Raw genomic sequence first — 18,505 nt, forward strand, 5'->3', positions numbered from 1 at the left:
ACACAAAGGACCGCGTATGATTGGTAAATTATTGAGGCAGTCCGGATTTGTCGGCCAATCACGTAGCCGTCTTAAATAATTCAGAGGAAACGCGAAGGATGCGAGAAACGCGGGGAAAGTCTTGAGTCGGTACACAGGGATGCGAAGATATTACGCGGCGTTGACTTTCAACTCGCATGGCCGCGTAACGAAATCAATATGCGACTTTCCGAAATTTCGCTCGCTCGATTCACCCTCGATTCCGAGCATAAGCAAACAAACGACACACCGTGTAACATCGAAACAGTAATTTTATTTCAATTAATATTTCTATGATAGAATTATAATACAAAACATATCTATACTAGCGAACATACACACTTCCTTACGTATTCTCGTTCAGAGCTTTCTGTTTTTACATGCATCGTACATTTGTGTTCGGCATTCGAGACGAGACGGATTCGGTTTTTCCATTAGATAAGCGGCTTGATTATAATGCGATCCGTTCGTCGATGGAAGGTAATCAATGATGCACGATAGCGTGCTTTGATCGTTGCCATCCACGATCGCTACTAATCGTAATCTATGCGAGTTATTTGGTTAGACGATTGGTTAGTGTGACACGATACAATGTCTTTCTTTCTCTTGTTCGCGTTGATCGTTACATTTTTACCTCGGAGACGCTTAGTGTTAGGAACTACACGCGTATCGTGGAAGTATTCGTTACGTTTAAAAATTACAAAGGAAATGTTTAGCACGCGTCGATAGAAAAAACGTGGCAATAGAGTTCGAGAACGATTACAGGCTCGCTAATTATAAATCAATTTTACGAGACATTGCTTCCATAGCGAGGAGTCGAAAATGACCGTGTTTGGACAGATTCGGTGAGCCTATTATCGTTCGAAAGATTGCGCGACATGCTCCGCCGACAAATCTTGGAAACGTATGGCACGAAGGAAATAAAACATTTCCTCCGAGGCACTGCGTTGCTCTTTTCTGATAGCGCCCGGCCGCCAATTCGAGAGAAAGAGAGAACTTTCGGCATAACTCAGCCTCGTTATCTGACTCGCAAATAAGGCAACGGAAAAGTTCGCGACATCAATCTGGGCCTTTACCGGGAGATTCGAAGTTGAAACAATGCTTAAGTCGCCCCTAACGTATGAGCCCCAAGGGGTGGCGAGGCTGGCTGGCTGGCTGGTTGGCTGGATTGCTGGATGGCGAAGTCAGCTACCGATTCGATCTGCCAAGCCAACCTCGCTCACCAATTTCACCCCGTGGCCATTCCTCGAGTTCTACCTCCGGTAGTCCGTTGGTCCGGTAGTCCGGTAAAGCTAGATTTACCGGCGCTGCCCGCAACGGACAGCAAAGTCGACTACAAGAACAGCCAAACTTTGATCACCCCTGAGCATTCGGTTTACCCGCATTGTTTCCCCGTGAGCTCTAACCTCGAATCGCTCGATCTTTCTCTCTCGCACCGTTAGCATCGGTCTCCGTTCGTTTTTAGAGTTTACTTTAGTTCTTGATATTCGAACGTCGTAAATTTCGTCTAAACAGCACCAATAGTTTCGCGCGCTCGATTCGAACAGCCTCGTGTGTCGCGTTCTGAGCGGCCGCCGTCGCCTCGCGTCGCGTCGCGCCTTGGCATGGAAGAATTCGAGGCGACTCGAACAACGGTTCCGAACCTCGGATTATACCCTACCCGTACTTTAACGAGTCTGACTCGTGATGAAGATTGTGGTCCAAACATGAATACCACGAACCAGGCTCGCGGACAGCAAATCACGACCGTGATTGAGTTTTAGTTGCTCACGATTCTTATAATCTCTGTTATAAAGCAGTTTTCGTCGAGCTAAATGGCACGGGAAGGGGTTAAGAAATTCGGTACAATCGCGTAGTCCGTTTTTTACCGACGTGAAAAGCTTCGACGCGACAAGCACTTAACGTTTAATAAATGTCGATTATAATATTTTACGCGTCGGAACGCAGCTTTCGCGAGCTCGTCGTTCACGTACGAGTTTTCGTCGTTAAAACGACTTCTTTCTTGTTATCTTTAAATAATAATCTTGATGGTAAAAGCAGACTTACTAAGATTCCAGTAACTAGCGAACCTTTAGAACGTGTGTGCTACGATAGTGACGACGATGATAGAAAAGACGTCCGTGTCGTTGAACAAATTTGGCAACGTTTTCGCTATTCGATCGATATACGCTGGCATTTACTTCGTTTGTCATTTCGTATCGTAAGGTGTTTGTGCATTGATGCCGTTTAAATTATTCATGGGGTTCAGGATGTTATGGGCGCTCGAGCTCGCTGGCGCGGGATATCCATTGTGGTTATGGGTTGTTTCTCCGTTTGCGTGTCTCTGTGGACTTCCCGTGGATATGGTCTGAAAAACAGAATGATCATGAAATTATAACGAGTTTAAAACTTTAAGATTATAATGAGACGCCTAGTTATCGAATCTGTTATCAAGTGTTGGCTCGCGATGGACCAATTTCAAAGTTGGCTTTAATCGTCGGTAAATCTACGGCAGTGAAAAGATAGGAAGGAACGCGCAGTCCCATAATTACATCCGCAATCAATCGACCAAGCAGCGGCTTAATCTGATTCGAACAATTATTCACGACAGAGACTTAAAACTCGGAAGAGGGACGGGAAACGTTCTCGCAGCGAAAGGGGTTGACGCCACTAACGTATTCGTTTTAGACGCGGTGTTCTCGTTCTCGAACCTCCGTGTCTCTACGGTTCTACTCCAAAAACAAAAGGCCAGAAGAACGGACTTGTATCTCGACTCAACTTGGGCGTATCCTCCCGCCTCTTCTATCTTTTCCCTTTCGATATCCTCTCTTTGCTCTCCCTTCTTTCTCTCGACTTTAGCTGTTTCCGTCTACCCAAGGTATACTTACGGGAATCAAACAGAGAGAGAGAGAGAGAGAGAGAAGGAGAGAATATTTTGCGAGCACGAGATGGCGCTAGGATAGGTAAGTGCCGTTGAAAACTTGAAACTTCGTATCTCTAGCTCCGCTGTTCCCTTCACCATCAGTTTCTCTTAGTTTCTCCGGCAAAGGTGTTAAATTATACAGGCTTAAAATTCGACAGACCGTGCGGCTCAGCCCCTCTCGTCGAGGAGAATCCTCCCTCGATTTTACTCCGTAAGTTGATTGTGCTAACTTTCGCGCAATGAACGAACCTGCCATTTTCATGATTTCCCTCCGTTACCGAGGTTCGGTGTACGCGACGCGAGCAAGTTATTTCTTACTACGTTAACATAAAATCAAACGATACGTTTCTTTGGCAACTCCTCGCACTGGACGGACGCTCCATTCGAAAGTCTCAAGTAACAAACGACAAAGTAGGATTCACGAAGTGGCGGGGCCAGTAATTACCTCGTAAATAATTACGATAAAAATGACAAAGAGCCGCTAAAGAAATGCTTTATCACCGCGGTAAGGGGCAACTTTCTCTCCCGCAAGAATGTCTGAATCTTCTTGCCGCGACGAGAACCCTTTTCAGAGTCCGTGCACCAACGAGGACCACCGTCCTTTTCTTTTTCTTCTCGATACAACGCCCTACCATTTTGTCCCTTTCGCTCCTCGGTCACCGCTCTTTGTTTCTTCCCTCCTTCCTCGGCAGGAACCCGTGCGTAATTAAGAAATCTCCGTGGAGGACTCCGAACCGCCGTTTGGTCGGTACCACGGGTTAAATTAAGTCTATGACTTATTCAAGTTTTATCTACAATTGTCAGAGAAGGATTTACCGTCCCGTGGATTTACAGCCGTCTTCGTAATAAATTACGCGCGATCTGCGAATCGAATAAATAGATACGACATGGTATAAATTACAGAACGAATAATAACAAAATAGTTTAGAAATATTATTAAGTATTCTTACGACAGACTGTTTTTGAATCTATCTTTCTGTGGCCCGTTGTTACGGACCGCTTTTCCAAACTACCCCCCTCTTTATCTATTTCGGTTGAACGCACTCAAGTCGAAAATGTGTTGCGATAATAACCAGACCACCAGCAAGTTTGTCTCAGCAAGAGTTTGTAACGCCCGAGTTCAAGATCATCCTTACTGGATCGTATGGATCCGGTGTCGTCTGTATCGTACCTTCTGGTTTCGGGGATATTTATTTCGTATCGAACGAGACCAGTTATACATATACTCTTAGGTATCAAGTTCCCTGTTGTGCGTACAGGAAAGTCGCACGAATTCGAGAGTATGTATCCGTTGTCAGGTTCCACAAAGCCCAAATGTTATCGGGGCCCGCGAGTCCGAGAACGTCCCACGGTCGTACGCGGTATTTTTTATTTCGAATGCCTCGAGTGTCTTTCGCGTAGTATTAACAACGCAGCAGCGTAAGCGGACCTTAACGCAAACCCCTCGCCCGCGAATAAGACATTAATCGTGACTCGACGAGAAGGCGAAGGCAGTTTGTAACTGACGGTAAATGCGGGGCATCCGGGGTTGCCGGGAGCTGGCGAGAATCGCGTGTCATTTGTCCGTTGATCTCCCGCGGCTGGGAACCAGCCAGGTGCAAGCTAGTTCCTCCGCCGCGCTGCTTTTCTTACGCGGAAAAATTAGCACCACCCTCTAGACCGTTCACCGCCCCCGAACCTCGATCCCTGCCGTCTATCCACGGCCAGAGGCACGAGATGAGAATTAGGCAGGTCGTTTATCGGAGAAGAATCGTTTAGAACAGAATGCCGCGAGCCCCGACATTTTATCAGGGATTATTATATCGCGAAGGGTTTGCTTAATGCGTTCCATCCTTTGGACTTTCCACGTGTTACTTGTTAGTTCAAGAGACTGGCTGTTATAATCGATGCAACAAATACTCGAGTTTGTAAAAATATGTTTGAACCGAGGTTCAGCGATTTCTCTTGGTGTTTTAGAAAAGCGAAATTATACGCGTTTCCGACGGTCAATTAAACTCGACGCTACCGACTTTCCTGTTGCGCACAAATGCACGCAGAACTGGACCCACCGAGCGCGAGTAATAATCGTTACAAAAGAGAGTCGGGGACGCATAGCGTTCCGTTGTTTCGCAACTAAACTCATAATAATCTCGCGTAAGCTTGGCCTTCTCATGCGAGTTTTCTCTGCGTGGTATTGTACAAGGGTCTACGGCGGAAGGTTTACGTGAAATTTAGTCAAGCGCAGTGCATCTAATAATACCGTAATTAGCAACAACGACGTCCCTACCGATCTTACGAAGAGATTCTTGTAGCTATCCGTGCATACTTTTGCCGAATTATATACAATTCATATTTTCATGCTTCGATACCCCTGCGTGTTCGATAACGACCAGGCGTATTCAAGAAGTTTAATTTAATTCCGGTTGTCAGTGTACGTTTCTGAAAGTTTCGAGGGTCTAATCGCCTGGAAGAAGTATAGAAGACGTTGTAATACCTTATTCCCCGTACGAATCTCGTACTGCACATTGATCCTCTTAAATTTCCATGTAGTCTACGTCTTGGCATTAGCATATTATCTCCCTCCGCAAACTCCTTCTCAGGCACACTGCTTCCTCTTTCCCTAGTTCTACCCCCTTCAACCCTCTGATTCGCGGGGGACTTTGCAGACACTTGAGAGTTTGTTTTAAAACTCAGATAATCGTTTCGAGCCCCTTCCTTGTCCTCCTCCTTCTTGGTCGCACTCTGCTCACCGATTCGTGCGGTCTCTGTTCCTTTCTCGTGCCACGTTCCGCTCTTTTCGACGGGTCTCGAGGGGAAAATTAGATCAAAATAAGACTTCTCGCCAATTTTTAAACGCGTTACAGTTGCCTCCGTCGAGAGGGGAAGATTATGTCGTTGAAACCAAGTTTCTCGCGACGCGATAAAAACGATTCTAACGATCTCGAATCGATTAGAACTTTCGCCCCCGAGCGCGCTTTCCGAAGGCGTTCAAACACGCGGCTGACACTTTTGATGGATGAGCGGAGAACCTATTTCCAACGAGGCGATCTTTTCTAAGAGCAGCGGTCGCTGAGAAACCGAGAACGCTCAAGATGGTAATTGAATTTATCGGGGGTCAGTATCGTTCTATTTTCTTTTGTTCTCTTCCATTTTCACCCCTCATTAGCTGTTTACCTCGGATCGTTTCGCGCACTCGAGATTCGTATACGCTACACGGCAGGGCATTACTTACAAGGACCAAACTCGGCTAGTATGGCTGAGAAAGATTGGAACAGCTGTCTGTTCTCAGGCAATCAGAAAAACTACCGTTCTCCTGGTTCGGTCGAGACAACTTTGCCATTCTCATGGCCGCGGCTTAAGGAAAGCGTCGGAGCGGCAGCTGCCTCGACCGGGACGAGCACCCTCTTCGCGGTTTTTAAGAATCTTAACGCCCTCCTCCTCCTTTCCTGCTCTTCCCTCTTGATTTTCTCAAGCCGAGATAGCACCGCCGACACTTTGCATTTCGTCACGACGTCTAATTCCAGCAGCAGCAGCAGCTTCTTTGGTATTCCAGAACCCTTTCGTTCTTAACTCCTGTTGGTCGTTGCTGTGATTTTTTTATCAGGCTCGTACGGAACATTTTCGGAGATACGATCGTTTATGGGTTTACAATAGATCGCGAACAGCATCGATACGGAAAGCTATAATGGATAGAATCCACCCACCCACCGCCACTGAACAGACACGGTTCCAAACATGACAGAATTTCACGTTCGTCCGTGACAATTAACGAGAGACGACTCGTGATCTGACACTATCTACCGCGTCAAGCTCGCACCGGAGACCAGCTGTCTCGGCGATCGTCTTTTCCATTCAGATGCTAAATGTCACAGCGACATTCACCGAGGAAATAGAACGGCCCTCGATGTTGGGTTGGCGGCAGACACCTTTGAGTGTTCTCCGCGATCGAAGGTATTCACGCTCCAGCAACGACATGTCAAGAGGGATCCATCAGGCTTAACGTAATAGATGCGCAAACGACATTAGCATGCCACGCCGATTATTGGCATTAGTCTACCGTCCCGTTATTTCGCGCACCGGTCATTTATAACCCTCGCAGCAGTAAACCCTCCGGCGTAATCGATATTCCATGAACGGTTCTCCATTCACGGAATAACGAACTATGTACCAACCGTCAAGAATCGAGAAGTCGTAAATTCCTCTATACAAACTACACATATAATGGCTTTGTACATTTTTTACTCGAACGGGGTAAAACTTGCTTGCAATTAAAAGCAAGTTTCTTTTTAGCACGCAAGCAACGATAGTTAAATAATTATTAGTTTTTCGTCCAAGAGTTTCAAATGCATTTCAAATGCATCGATCTTTCGCGATACGTGGATCCCGGTCTCTGCTTCGATTTGCCGTACGCGCGAATTGATATTAATTGAACCAACACCGACGCGCACGGAACGTACCGCGTATAAGGAAGCAGAATTGCACGCAGAAGCTCAACGTGCAAGAACATGAACGCTTACGTGGTGTAGAAATAGAGTCGCGAGGGTTAGCAACCCCTGAATTACACGCAGTTCGCTGGCAGGCCGGCCGAGGGGTGGAAATTTACATATTATAAGTAGTACACGCTGCCGAGTCTGATATCATCAGACCACCTCGTTATTCTGTGCATGCGTACAATTCGAGCGTGTGAGCCGGCAATCTAGGGTCTTCGACCACTCGTAAAAGTTTGTCTCGAATACTTGCTCAACGATCGACCGATCGACCGATCGACCGATAAACGGGAATTGTTAGTGGACGAACAGAAACGTCTGAATCGAGGTATGGATTTTTAATTTATCAATGTTTATCGATCGACTGCCGTCCAAGGGATAGAGGGAACGTCGAACGTCGGCAATCGATCGGTAAATATTGCACTTGGTAAATTACGGTACGTGACGTAAGCATGTTAGGGGACGTAAACATCCTTGCAAGACGGAGGCTGGATTAAGTAGATCGGATCCTCCTCGGGTCAGACAGGACGAGGTCCTCCGTACAGCGGAGCTTAAGATATTGTTTCGAAGCACGGCTGTTGCTTTAAGATAATCAAGAAACCCAAACGGCTTAACGCGATGAGTTCATACTTCCAACTTGTAAGTAAGGGCTCCTTTCCGCGCTACGAGGAACATCCTTCAAAACAGCGACCGAGAATATACTATATATCTAGTCGCTTAGGTTTTTTAATTCTTTTTTCTCGGCCTGAAAACACATTGGTTCGCCTCGTTAGAGCAGCTTCATCGCTCGCAGCCGAAATTTCAGCCGGGTAATTCCAGCCAAGATACCGGCGTATCCTTGCTCAAAGTGTAAATTCTTTCGCACGTTCCAGCACCGTTCGAGAGGACGGAACGGATCTTCACGGTATGCGACGAGGCTTGCTTAACGGACGAGCTTAATTAATAAGGACACGCGATATCCTAACTCGTAAGACGATGGCAGGGTGGTAAAGCATAGCTGAAGCCTCGAGGGAGTCCTTTGTTGTTGTCGAGAGGGTCAGGATGAGCGACCTGCCACTTTAACCCACCTTAAGGGGTTACGTCTTGAGGAGTTTTGAACCTTCCGGAACACCCGATGATCGTAATCTTGAGAAGATTCAAAGCGGCCTGGCCAATGTTACGCGCGGATGCGATACGCTTGTATGGCCAGCATACAGATTCGCGATGGAAACGCGTTATCGACGGCATTTGTAGCGGTATCGCTGTCAAAGGATGTCAACCAGCATTGTATAGGATCGCGTGTGTCGCGGGACGAGCGACCGTTGTTGATTCGACCACGCGATAATCTCCCCGCACGTTTCGAAAACGCATTATTTTCTAATTAGAAGACGTACGATTACCTGTGGTTGAAGGTGCGTCACTTGTCTCTTAATTTGTGCCAAGGTCGCTGTTGGAGGCGGATGTACCGCCATGTTTGCGAAAACCAGCCTCTCTTCGTAATCGTACTCGCACAAGATTTTATTTTCGTATAAATAAAATCTGTCGCCGATACAGAATCTGTAAAAGAAAAACGAAGCAAAATTGAAGCGATGCGTCTGAAAGTAATTCTCACGATTCGAATGTACATATAGGAGCGGAGAATTTTGCTCGTTCGTAATATACGAATTCGCTAGTGGACTGTATTTTTAATTTTGGCTTTTGATAAAGAATCAATTCCTTATCTACGCCGTTTGCAGTCGATTACCTTGCGAACGGGATTGTAAGTGGAGGTTGTAAGGCTCCAAATGCACTTTTCCCGTGAGTCTGTCCACTGAGTCTATGCGTCGAAACGCAGTGCAGTGCAACAGCCCAACCGTCGAACTGTGGCTGCTCTTGGTTGCTTCAACAGATGACTTATTGGTCAGGGGTTGCACTACGGAGCCCGACTGCACGTGGTTCACTGCACGTTGCACATCTATTCGTTGCACTTAGCAGTATTTGAACCACATGGGGGCCTGACCCACGACTCCTTTACTCCTCCGCACAGGTGCTCCTCTAAACGTTACACCGGCGGGATCTGTAGGAGTAAGGACTCGCAGACCGGAAAAGTCAGGCGTCCTTTGTGGACGTCGACCCGACTACAATGGACTCACCTTAGGTGTCTCCTCAGCCTGGCGGTAATCACAAGAAAATTGAAGCGTAATTATGCCAACTTTCTTATGTCTCGATCGTTTATACGAACGCTCAATTCTGCACGGAGGGATCGAACACCTTACTGGTGTATATTCTCGATCACTCCACAGGATATCGAACACCCTACTGGTGTATTTTCTCGATCTCCTGTCGCAGGACTGATGTCGTGAAATCTCGATTTGGGAAATCCCATACAAGATTCCGGGGCGTACTTGACCGAATCTAAACCGATCCGTTTGTCAAGGAAAAGGCGGATTATTTCCACACTTTTCTCGAGTTTTATCGAATTCTCAGCTGTGCGAGGTCAATCAGTGGACCGGCACCAGACTGAACATCTACTCTTTACACCCTTCAAATACAGGCAGAATCGTTCTGAATATTAAACAATTAGAACTTTCCTTTCGTAAATCTTTCCGTTCGAGTGTAATCGGGAGCCGATCCGGTCTAGTTGGAAGTCTACGTAGGACTGCGCGGATTGACAGCCGAAGACGCGGCCGCGTTACTCTAATTAGTCGTTACGCGGCGCTGTCTAAATTTCGGCAGTCTTTCTCCGTCTGATTCTTAGCGCACTACTCTCTCACGGTACTGACGTCATCAAAACCGTTAGCACACTCGAATCGAAGGTAATGAGCCGTTACCGATGCCAGAAAAACTAGTAATAAACGCGTTTTTCTATCACTGCTCGCTGTACAAATTCTCTTAGAGATAATCTCCCGATTATTGTACGCTAACAGGATTAACGGTAATCGCGGCCGAGGACAATCGCTCGGCATTATGCGAATCTTTAAACACACCGTTACACCGTAATGACATTTTATTATCGTAATATGACAGGATTTATTGTTATTTAGAATCACGGATTCCGATTATTTTTTATGAGCATTATTAACACGGTGTGGTATCCTCACGATCGTTACGGTCGATAAAACCAGAGAGTCACGAAGATTCGAAGAAACTCCGTCCAAGGGTTGTGTCGAAGATAGGCGAAGTAGTAAAGCGTGCTAATTCCTTTTAAGACCGTTTTCCGTTCTGCTCCGGCGAGGAAATTGCGAGAAAATAAAAACAAGCAGCGAAATGCTACCGTTGCCCCGTAGCTTCCGAGAGTGTCTTCGAGGTTCTTTAAATGTAAATTTCCGCTCGATTCGCAGACGCTACATCGTATCTGGATTACAGCCGAGTCCATTTCTGCTCTACCTTTCTTCATTCATTTTGCACAAAAATGGTCCGACTTGAATTCGAAATCTTTTGCCACCGCGCATAAAGAATTATTTCCGCGTTTTTTTATCCAACATTTTTTCCACGTTTCACCGTTAACGCGACCAAAGAAACGTATCGTACCTGCAGAATCATTATCGTTTTGACAATTTCAAGCATCGGCGTAGCGCATCTAAAAGTCGAACGTACGAAATCCACGGGATTTTCTAATAATCCGATGCGATATACGCTGCTATAGCATACACAGGCAGATTTCAGAATGGTGGCGAAGTATGAACGTGCTTCGCTTGCGATATAAGAGAAATAAGGTTGCCGCGGGGGTTATACGGATCGACCAACTGTCGCCCCCGATGGGTGCGTGGGATACACGGTGCTGGGGGGCCACCTCTAAAATCAAAGATTTCGCATTTTTCCATTTTATTGCCGGCTTAAAAGTCAATTTTTTCTGAAACTGCGCGCAAAGAACAGGGCGTTCTCTTCGGATGTCCGCATAAAGGACGATACGCTGAAAATGCTAAAGAGCCACGGTAGCGAGAATCATAAGGGTGGCTGGCTTCCAACGAGCACAATAGATCCACCGGGATCCGCGGGGGACTCGAAAATCGTTTTGTCAGGCTACGCGACTCCTTGGAATTCTTGTCAGGTGCCGCGAACATCGCTCTTCGAGTGTTATACATACTTCGTATCGACCGCGATAGCACGAGCCTGTTCCCGCGATTTGTCTCACCAGGATAAAACGATGGCTTCCTTATTCTCTAATTCTTTAACGCGTCACCTATGTAATTATACAGCACGTGCATACATACATACGCGTAAATATAGAGCTCGTTTTCGAGTTAAATTCAGTTTTCTTTTAAACTCGTTTGAAACTTTTAATATCACGAGGTACGTAGTATACTTGTATATTGAAATTCCTTCACTTTTTAATTTTCCAGTAAAAATTTTCCAAAGACACAACGGTTGGCGTATTTTGTTGAACAACTGCTTGTCGTGCGATTTAAATTCTGGCTGAAAGTCCCGACACCAGAGGCGATGGCATCCGTCGCCAAGGTCTCTAAATTTCGGCTAGGTGTAAACGCGGAGGGTGTATCTTAGTATCGTAACTCGACGGTGAATAATAAAAGCATTTTTTCGTCGGAGGGGCAGTGCATCGGGTACGTACACGCATTGCGTATTCAACGGATGTGCTGTCCCGTGCTGGGATCGTGTTCCAGTTTTATGTCGGGATTTCTGCCGAGTGGTTTATACCGGCGCTTATGTAAATGCAGACGTGATTTTTTTCCGCACCTACCAGTCTACCTACTCACCTGCACGACTATACAGGCCATTTGCTGCATTCGAAACGATCGCATCGCCGCGAGTTTCGCAGAAATTGTACGAGTTTGTGATCAACGTCGTCGTTGGAAGTTTTATCGTTCGATTTCTGAGAAGCAATCTAACGGACCAATCGAATTTTGTTTCGCGTTCGGTCGGGAACGGTAGAGCGGTTTCCAATATGCAACGCGTTATTACGTCAGAGTCTCGATCGATACGCGTAAGGGGGATGATTTAGCGTCATCAAAAATGAATTGAAATAGCATCTGTTTGCGTTCGTAACTGACATCGCGGATGGCGATCACCCTTCGATTTTCCATTCTTTTAATCCTACGATTCCGAAAGGGCGAGAGAGCAGAGAAGACAAGGGAACGGAACGAGCAGAGGGATGATGGGGAAGAGAGAAGAGAAAAGGGAAGGGAAGAAAATAGCGAGAGAACCAGAGAGCGATCGGAACATCTAGCGTGGACCGCCATAAAAAGCAATGCTCCACCGTAACGGGGTACGATAAGTGCCATGGTGCGAAGTAAAATCGATCCCGGGGGCAGCCTCGAATCGTGCGCCATAAAAAGGGAACATTAGAGACAGAGCGAGAGAGAAGATGGGTAGGCGGCGAAGAGGAACACGACGGAGAACGAGAAAGAACCAACAAGATCATAGTATAATGATGTTGTGATTTCCCGTTTGGATACACGATGTAGATTGCGTCGATGTAACGCTAAACGCTTTCGACATTAGTAACGTTAATACGAGTTCCAGTATGGTTCGTGGTTCGTAGTATCCTTTCAAATCAAATCAAATCTTAGAGTTTCTCTTGAACGTTGATATTTTTCAATATTGGTTATCTACCTATTGGAAAATCGAGGAATAAAATAGCAGCAACGACAACGATGGAAGGGTTGTTTCACAAGTCGTTAACCGTTCTCCGCGTCGCGACATTGAATGTTGTTAAGTCGAGAGGAAGCCTCCGAGATTCGTCGGCAAACAGAGCGAGTAGGAGATTGGAGGGTGAGAAACCCCAAACGGCAACACTTTGGCGTTAGTCAAGACCAGAGGCAGGGAGAAGATGCAGCCGCGGTGGGGAGGTTGCAAGGAATAAATTTTCTACTTGATCGCCGAGTAACAGAGAGAGAGAGAGAGAGAGAGAGAGAGAGAGAGAGAGAGAGAGAGGGAGAAAGAGAAGTGCTAGAGAAAGCGTCTATATTCTTGGTAGTTGGTGGCGGTCCTGCTCAATTTGCATCAAACTATGGAGGGACAACCGCTCGTACCTTTGCTACCCCACACTGATTCCTCGCGAAGCTGCCGTTCTGGCACCTGATGGAGCTATACTCCTACCTTCTTCGACGTTCCACGGTAGAGACTAACGCGTTTAGCAGAGACTCGAACCCCTAATCAGATCTTCCGACGGCACCAGGGTTTCTAAGGTGCTGCTAAGTGTGAAGTTAATGGAGTCAAGACGTTGCTCGTTCGCGCCAAAGTGTTTGCTCGATGTGCCCCTAGGCAGCCTGCCGACAACCATCATTTTTTCTTTAATAGAAAGTTAAAAATTTTTCTCCGCTAAAATGTACGCTCGTACTTGTAGTCTTTTGTAACCATCGCGACTACTATCCACTTTCGTCTGTGCTGGTAATAAGGGAGAAACTATTTAAAAAGGTAGTCGTATATATTAGGATTTGTATGTATACGAAACGATCGATGGAACACGAGCGAATTTAAATAATATCTGATTTGGTCGCGGAGGTTATCTGCCGTCAGGACGTTTCATACCGGGATGCTTTATTTCGATAATGGCTGCTTACCTAGCGCGTTCTCCTGTTAATTAATTCAGACTGTCGGGGTATCAGGGAACTGTGACGCGCTAATTCGATCAGAAGTGAATTCGCTCGCTTCGGTAGCGAGGGCTCGTTGTCGGCGCGCTTGGGGGAAGTGCGCTACCTTTGCTTCCAAGACAGATTTACCCCCGCAGACAGTTGACGTCGCTATCTAAATGTCGCTCCGGAGGCGCGTCGGAATGCCACTCGATAATACACAACGCGGCGCGGCGCGGCGTCTCGAATCGCGACTCATTGTCCGACCGTGCGCTGCACGGTGACATGGAAATGTTCACGGGCTCTATGTCATGTCATGCGTCCCATCGACGTCGAACCGAACGCGAGCGCGAGCGTGGATTCAAGAATAGAGAACGAACGCGCGTGACTTTTTGGTAATTACCTGTCTAAAAACGCCGTCGCGCGTTCGCAATCAAATCCAAACCAACAAAAAAAACTAAAAGAAAATTTATAAATTGTAAATAGAAATTCTCGAATACCGACTTTATTTGACGTTCCGTTTGGGCGTTCCACGCGACGAAAGTATTTGTCTTTCTATTAATTTCTATGCGGCGTGAAATTACGCGCCGGCAACCCTAAGCTACTATATTAATAACGTAGATTACCAAGGAAATTAAGACAGCGATGGGTCGTTGATACCTTGAGGAACGCGGCTTTGTTGCTACGGTCGAAGGGGTTGAAGCGGTAGGAAGATGAGGTCGCGATATTTCTACGCGGCACGCTTGCCCGACGCGTCCTCGTCGTCGGTACGCTCTTTAATAGCGCGTCTTATCGAACAATTGAAACGCATTACTCTTCGTTCCAGCGAAGGAAAACCACTTTAATTTTTCCCCTCGGAATTCCTTCGACGCTCGAGACTCTCCTTGCGTTCTTCCTTGCCGATATTCTTTGGCGTTATGCTAATACGGCTCTGCATTAATATGTAACGCACTCTGACAGGAGAAAAAACAAACGTTATCGTAAATATACAGGGCCCGAGGTTCGTGATATTCAAGCTCAATCGGCTCTTGATATTGCGAATCGATCGATCGGTCACCCTATGGATTCGAGAGAAAAAGTTCCGAGGCAAAGCGCAATCACATCAAAGATTATTTCCGCCAATAAAACGGAAGTCGAGTTTCGTCTGGGTTGGGGACAGGAGTGTATATACGAATCGCTCTCGGTCGCGGAACAAGACGGGGGCAAGAACCATGCTAAGAAAACGAGGAGGGAACGGAAGGGAAGGGAGGGGAACGAGCAGGAAGAGGGGAAAGGGACCGAGGGGTTCGAAGCAAGGATAGAACACGGAGGAGAAACGGTGGTAGCGAGAGGTTAACCGACAAGCTTGGCAATAAATCTACCATTCGCCCGGAGCTGGTACTTATCAGTTCTTCAGGATCAGCCACGACACCACTGACTGCGAGAAAAGCCTGGCGGGCTCTCGTCTCTCGAAATTGACGGCCGCGTTCCAAGCAGAGTTCGTCAAGAGGTCGAGCAAAACGCGAATCGCACCGTCTTCCCTCGATTCTACCAGCAACGAACTCCCTGATTCCTGATCGTTGCGGCCCGAGTAACAGGAAACGTTGGTCGCTTTCGAGCATTTTACCAACGATAAACGACCAAAATAAGGAGGAAGGAGAATCGCGGACTCGATTCGACCGGCGCTATTATCTTCGTTTCACGGAAACGTATTGACTGGATGCGCCAGCATAACAGTACGGATGCTCGACACGATCGATGCCCATTTCGAAAGGCTAAGCTCCCAATCTGCATAATTGCCAGTTAACGAGAACGAACTATAACGCGTTCGCATGCACGCGCGCACACACACAAGGTCTCGCGTGTACGTCCGTTTACGGTGCGGCACGGTGCGGCGCGATTCGGCCTGCCCGTCGAGAGGTTCGTGTCTTTTTTAACCCAAGCCCCGATCCGAAACGCGATGGTCCTTCGATTTCGTTGGAAATTGACAAAATAGTTTTGACAAAGCCAGGCGAGAAGCGAATTGGTGTATATGACGAGGAAACCTGCCAATTATGGTAGTGGCCGATAATCGATCGATCCGCTCGTAAGCACGTACTCGTGCTCATCGATGAACATCGTCGAGAAGTACGCTACCGTACTCCATAATTTCAGCTAAACTCCGGTTAATTCGAATGGGGCTGATGCAGACCGAACGTATTCAAGAGGCCGTACCGGAAGTGGAGGACCATGATCCGGTAAGTCGTTTTGGTCTACGAACTGTCGAACCGTCGAGAAGAATAGGGTTAATCATGAATTACATTAAGTAGCCTGTAGCGGTGTAATTAGTCGAGAGCTAAACCATCACCTCTGAAATCTTCCACGTACCGATATCGAATATCGAAGTTAACCTGTACCTGTAACCGTAACCGTAACAGTAACCGGCGGGCACGTCGCGAGGTTTCATTTCTCTCGGTTCATCGTCGTTTCGCGATCAAGCTCCGGGCAAGGTAGTCTGGATTTCTGACAACGAATCTCCACAATTACCAATAAAGATAACATCAAGCGTAGCAAAAGACCTTGTACGATACTTTGCAAATTCGATAACATCTTTCAGACTCTTCGTTTTTCCAATCGATTGCTAAATTTAATTTTAGTCTACCGTTGCTCGGTTTATTCTCGACTTCCCTTGGCTCGCGAAGAATAATTCATTATTAACCTATTTTTGAGTTTCGTAACGTTCGATCGAGAAGGAAAAATATCTACGCATTTAATCGATGGATTAACAACTATTGTCATTCTTTAATCAATACATTACACGATAGTATGTCTGATTGGTTGGAGTATAATATTATTTCTATAGACCGATTGCAGAAAGAAAGAAGAAAAAGTACCAAAGTAAGGGGGATGTGTCCGACTATAACGTCTGATCCAATACGACTCGCTAGGAACATCTTTCCTGCGTTACAGGAAGGAGATTATACTATCATTAGTCAGACCTGCTAGCCAACGTGTTGCCTCTACACGGTACTTAAACCTAAACGATTACGTTCGATTACGTACAATATTTTTGCAGGAGTAAACAAAATATACGGGGTGTTTGGCCACCCTTGGGAAAAATTTTAATGGGAAATTCTAGAGGTTAAAATTGGACGAAAATCAAGAATATCAATTTGTTGATGGAGGCTTCGTTAAAAAGTTATTAACGTTTAAAGTTCCGCCCGTACTGAATTTTTTTCTCGAAAATGCGCAAGATTTCGGGTGTATGTGTACTCATCAAAAATGGTTGCAATTGACATCCGCAGTTAAAAATAATTTTTTCAGAATGATTTGAAATTTATTAATTTAATTTTTTAATAACTTTTTAACGAAGCCTCAGTCAAGAAATTGATATTCTTGATTTTCGTCTTATTTTCGCCTCTGAAATCTCCCAATAAAATTTTTCCCAGGGGTGGCCGAACACCCTGTATGTACAGACAGTAAGTACAGACTGATTCGATTTTACGCACGAAAGAGAGCGCGCTGCCCTCGATGCGTATAGCCAAGTGCTGTGGATGACAGGGATACCAACGGTGGTGTTGACGTTCCTGTAATTTGACTGGAAAATATCCAAATCGTTCGCGTAATTCTACCGGAAACTGCAGATTGTTTCGATGTTAATTCTATCGTTAAAATCAATTTTAAAGCGGCTCGCGTGAGTGAACTATACGGATCCGTCGCTGCGCGATCGAAACGATCATGGAAACCAAAGTACATCGCGCGTCGAACGTTCAACTACTTTGTCGTGTTTCTTTGTCGCGAAATGTAAGTATCAGCGAAGGTTTTCCGTGCATTGTACTCGTATAACGAATCGAGCGTATCCCGGAACGGATTTAATAAATTGCACCCTACAGCAGAATAATACGACCCCTCTCCGTGGAAGGGTTATGAATGTAAACCCTAAAATTAAGCTCACAATTAAAGAGATCCCTTTTAGCGGGTAAAACTCATTAGATGACTTATCCGTTACGTTTATTCCAGTAAGCTTGATCGATTCTCTTTTAAATCGCGCCGTAAATTAAAGCCACGCAACGATCCCCTCAAATGGTTAAAGATTTTTTTTTCAAATATGTATGCATATCGGAATAGTTTTGAGCGAACCGAAGGTTAGTCGAGATTCGAAGGTAGGATACTTCGAAGCTTAATTAACAAATTGGTCCCTTAAGAGTTATCCGGCACAGGACCCTGAACACGGATAATTCAAACTTGTACGAGCCACAGTTTAATTACTAAATCTTGTACGAAGTTGGATGCAGGATCTCCTGCTGCAAACTTCTTGGTTTGGTTAATGTACGGGAAACCATACTTTATCATCGTACGACGAAACGTACGGCCTAATATCGAAATTCGAGGTAACAAGAGAACTCTAGTTTCGTTAATGGAGTTCCTTAGTTTTGAAAAACTTAAATACCCTCCTTATCCGGTAAGTTAGAGGTACGACTAGTAACGTTATCTCGCTTAGGGCAGCTTGTTTGACTTCTAACAGCGTCTCCACCTTCTGACCGGTAGCATTTGATAACTGAATATCCTAGAGGGGGGAAGACAGAGAGGGGAAGGGAGCAGAGAGAGAGAGAGAGAGAGAGAGAGAGAGAGAGAGAGAGAGAGAGAGGGCAGAGTTCTGTTAGCGGGTTTAG

At 46.0% G+C, this 18,505-nt stretch overlaps 1 protein-coding gene across 1 annotated transcript in view; it reads right to left on the minus strand.

The window, feature by feature from the left end:
• Positions 1-272: 272 nt before the first annotated feature.
• LOC143340795 (LIM domain only protein 3) overlaps positions 273-18,505 on the minus strand; it is a 62,576-nt gene continuing 44,343 nt past the window's right edge. Inside the window, exons 5-6 of the mRNA XM_076763100.1 lie at positions 8,766-8,922; positions 273-2,365 (exon numbers count right to left, since the gene is read on the minus strand). Coding sequence (XP_076619215.1) covers positions 2,207-2,365; positions 8,766-8,922 — 316 coding nt within the window. The 3' untranslated portion in view covers positions 273-2,206. The remainder of the gene's footprint in view (positions 2,366-8,765; positions 8,923-18,505) is intronic.

Source organism: Colletes latitarsis, chromosome 4, assembly GCF_051014445.1.
Source record: "Colletes latitarsis isolate SP2378_abdomen chromosome 4, iyColLati1, whole genome shotgun sequence".
Lineage (NCBI taxonomy): Eukaryota > Metazoa > Arthropoda > Insecta > Hymenoptera > Colletidae > Colletes > Colletes latitarsis.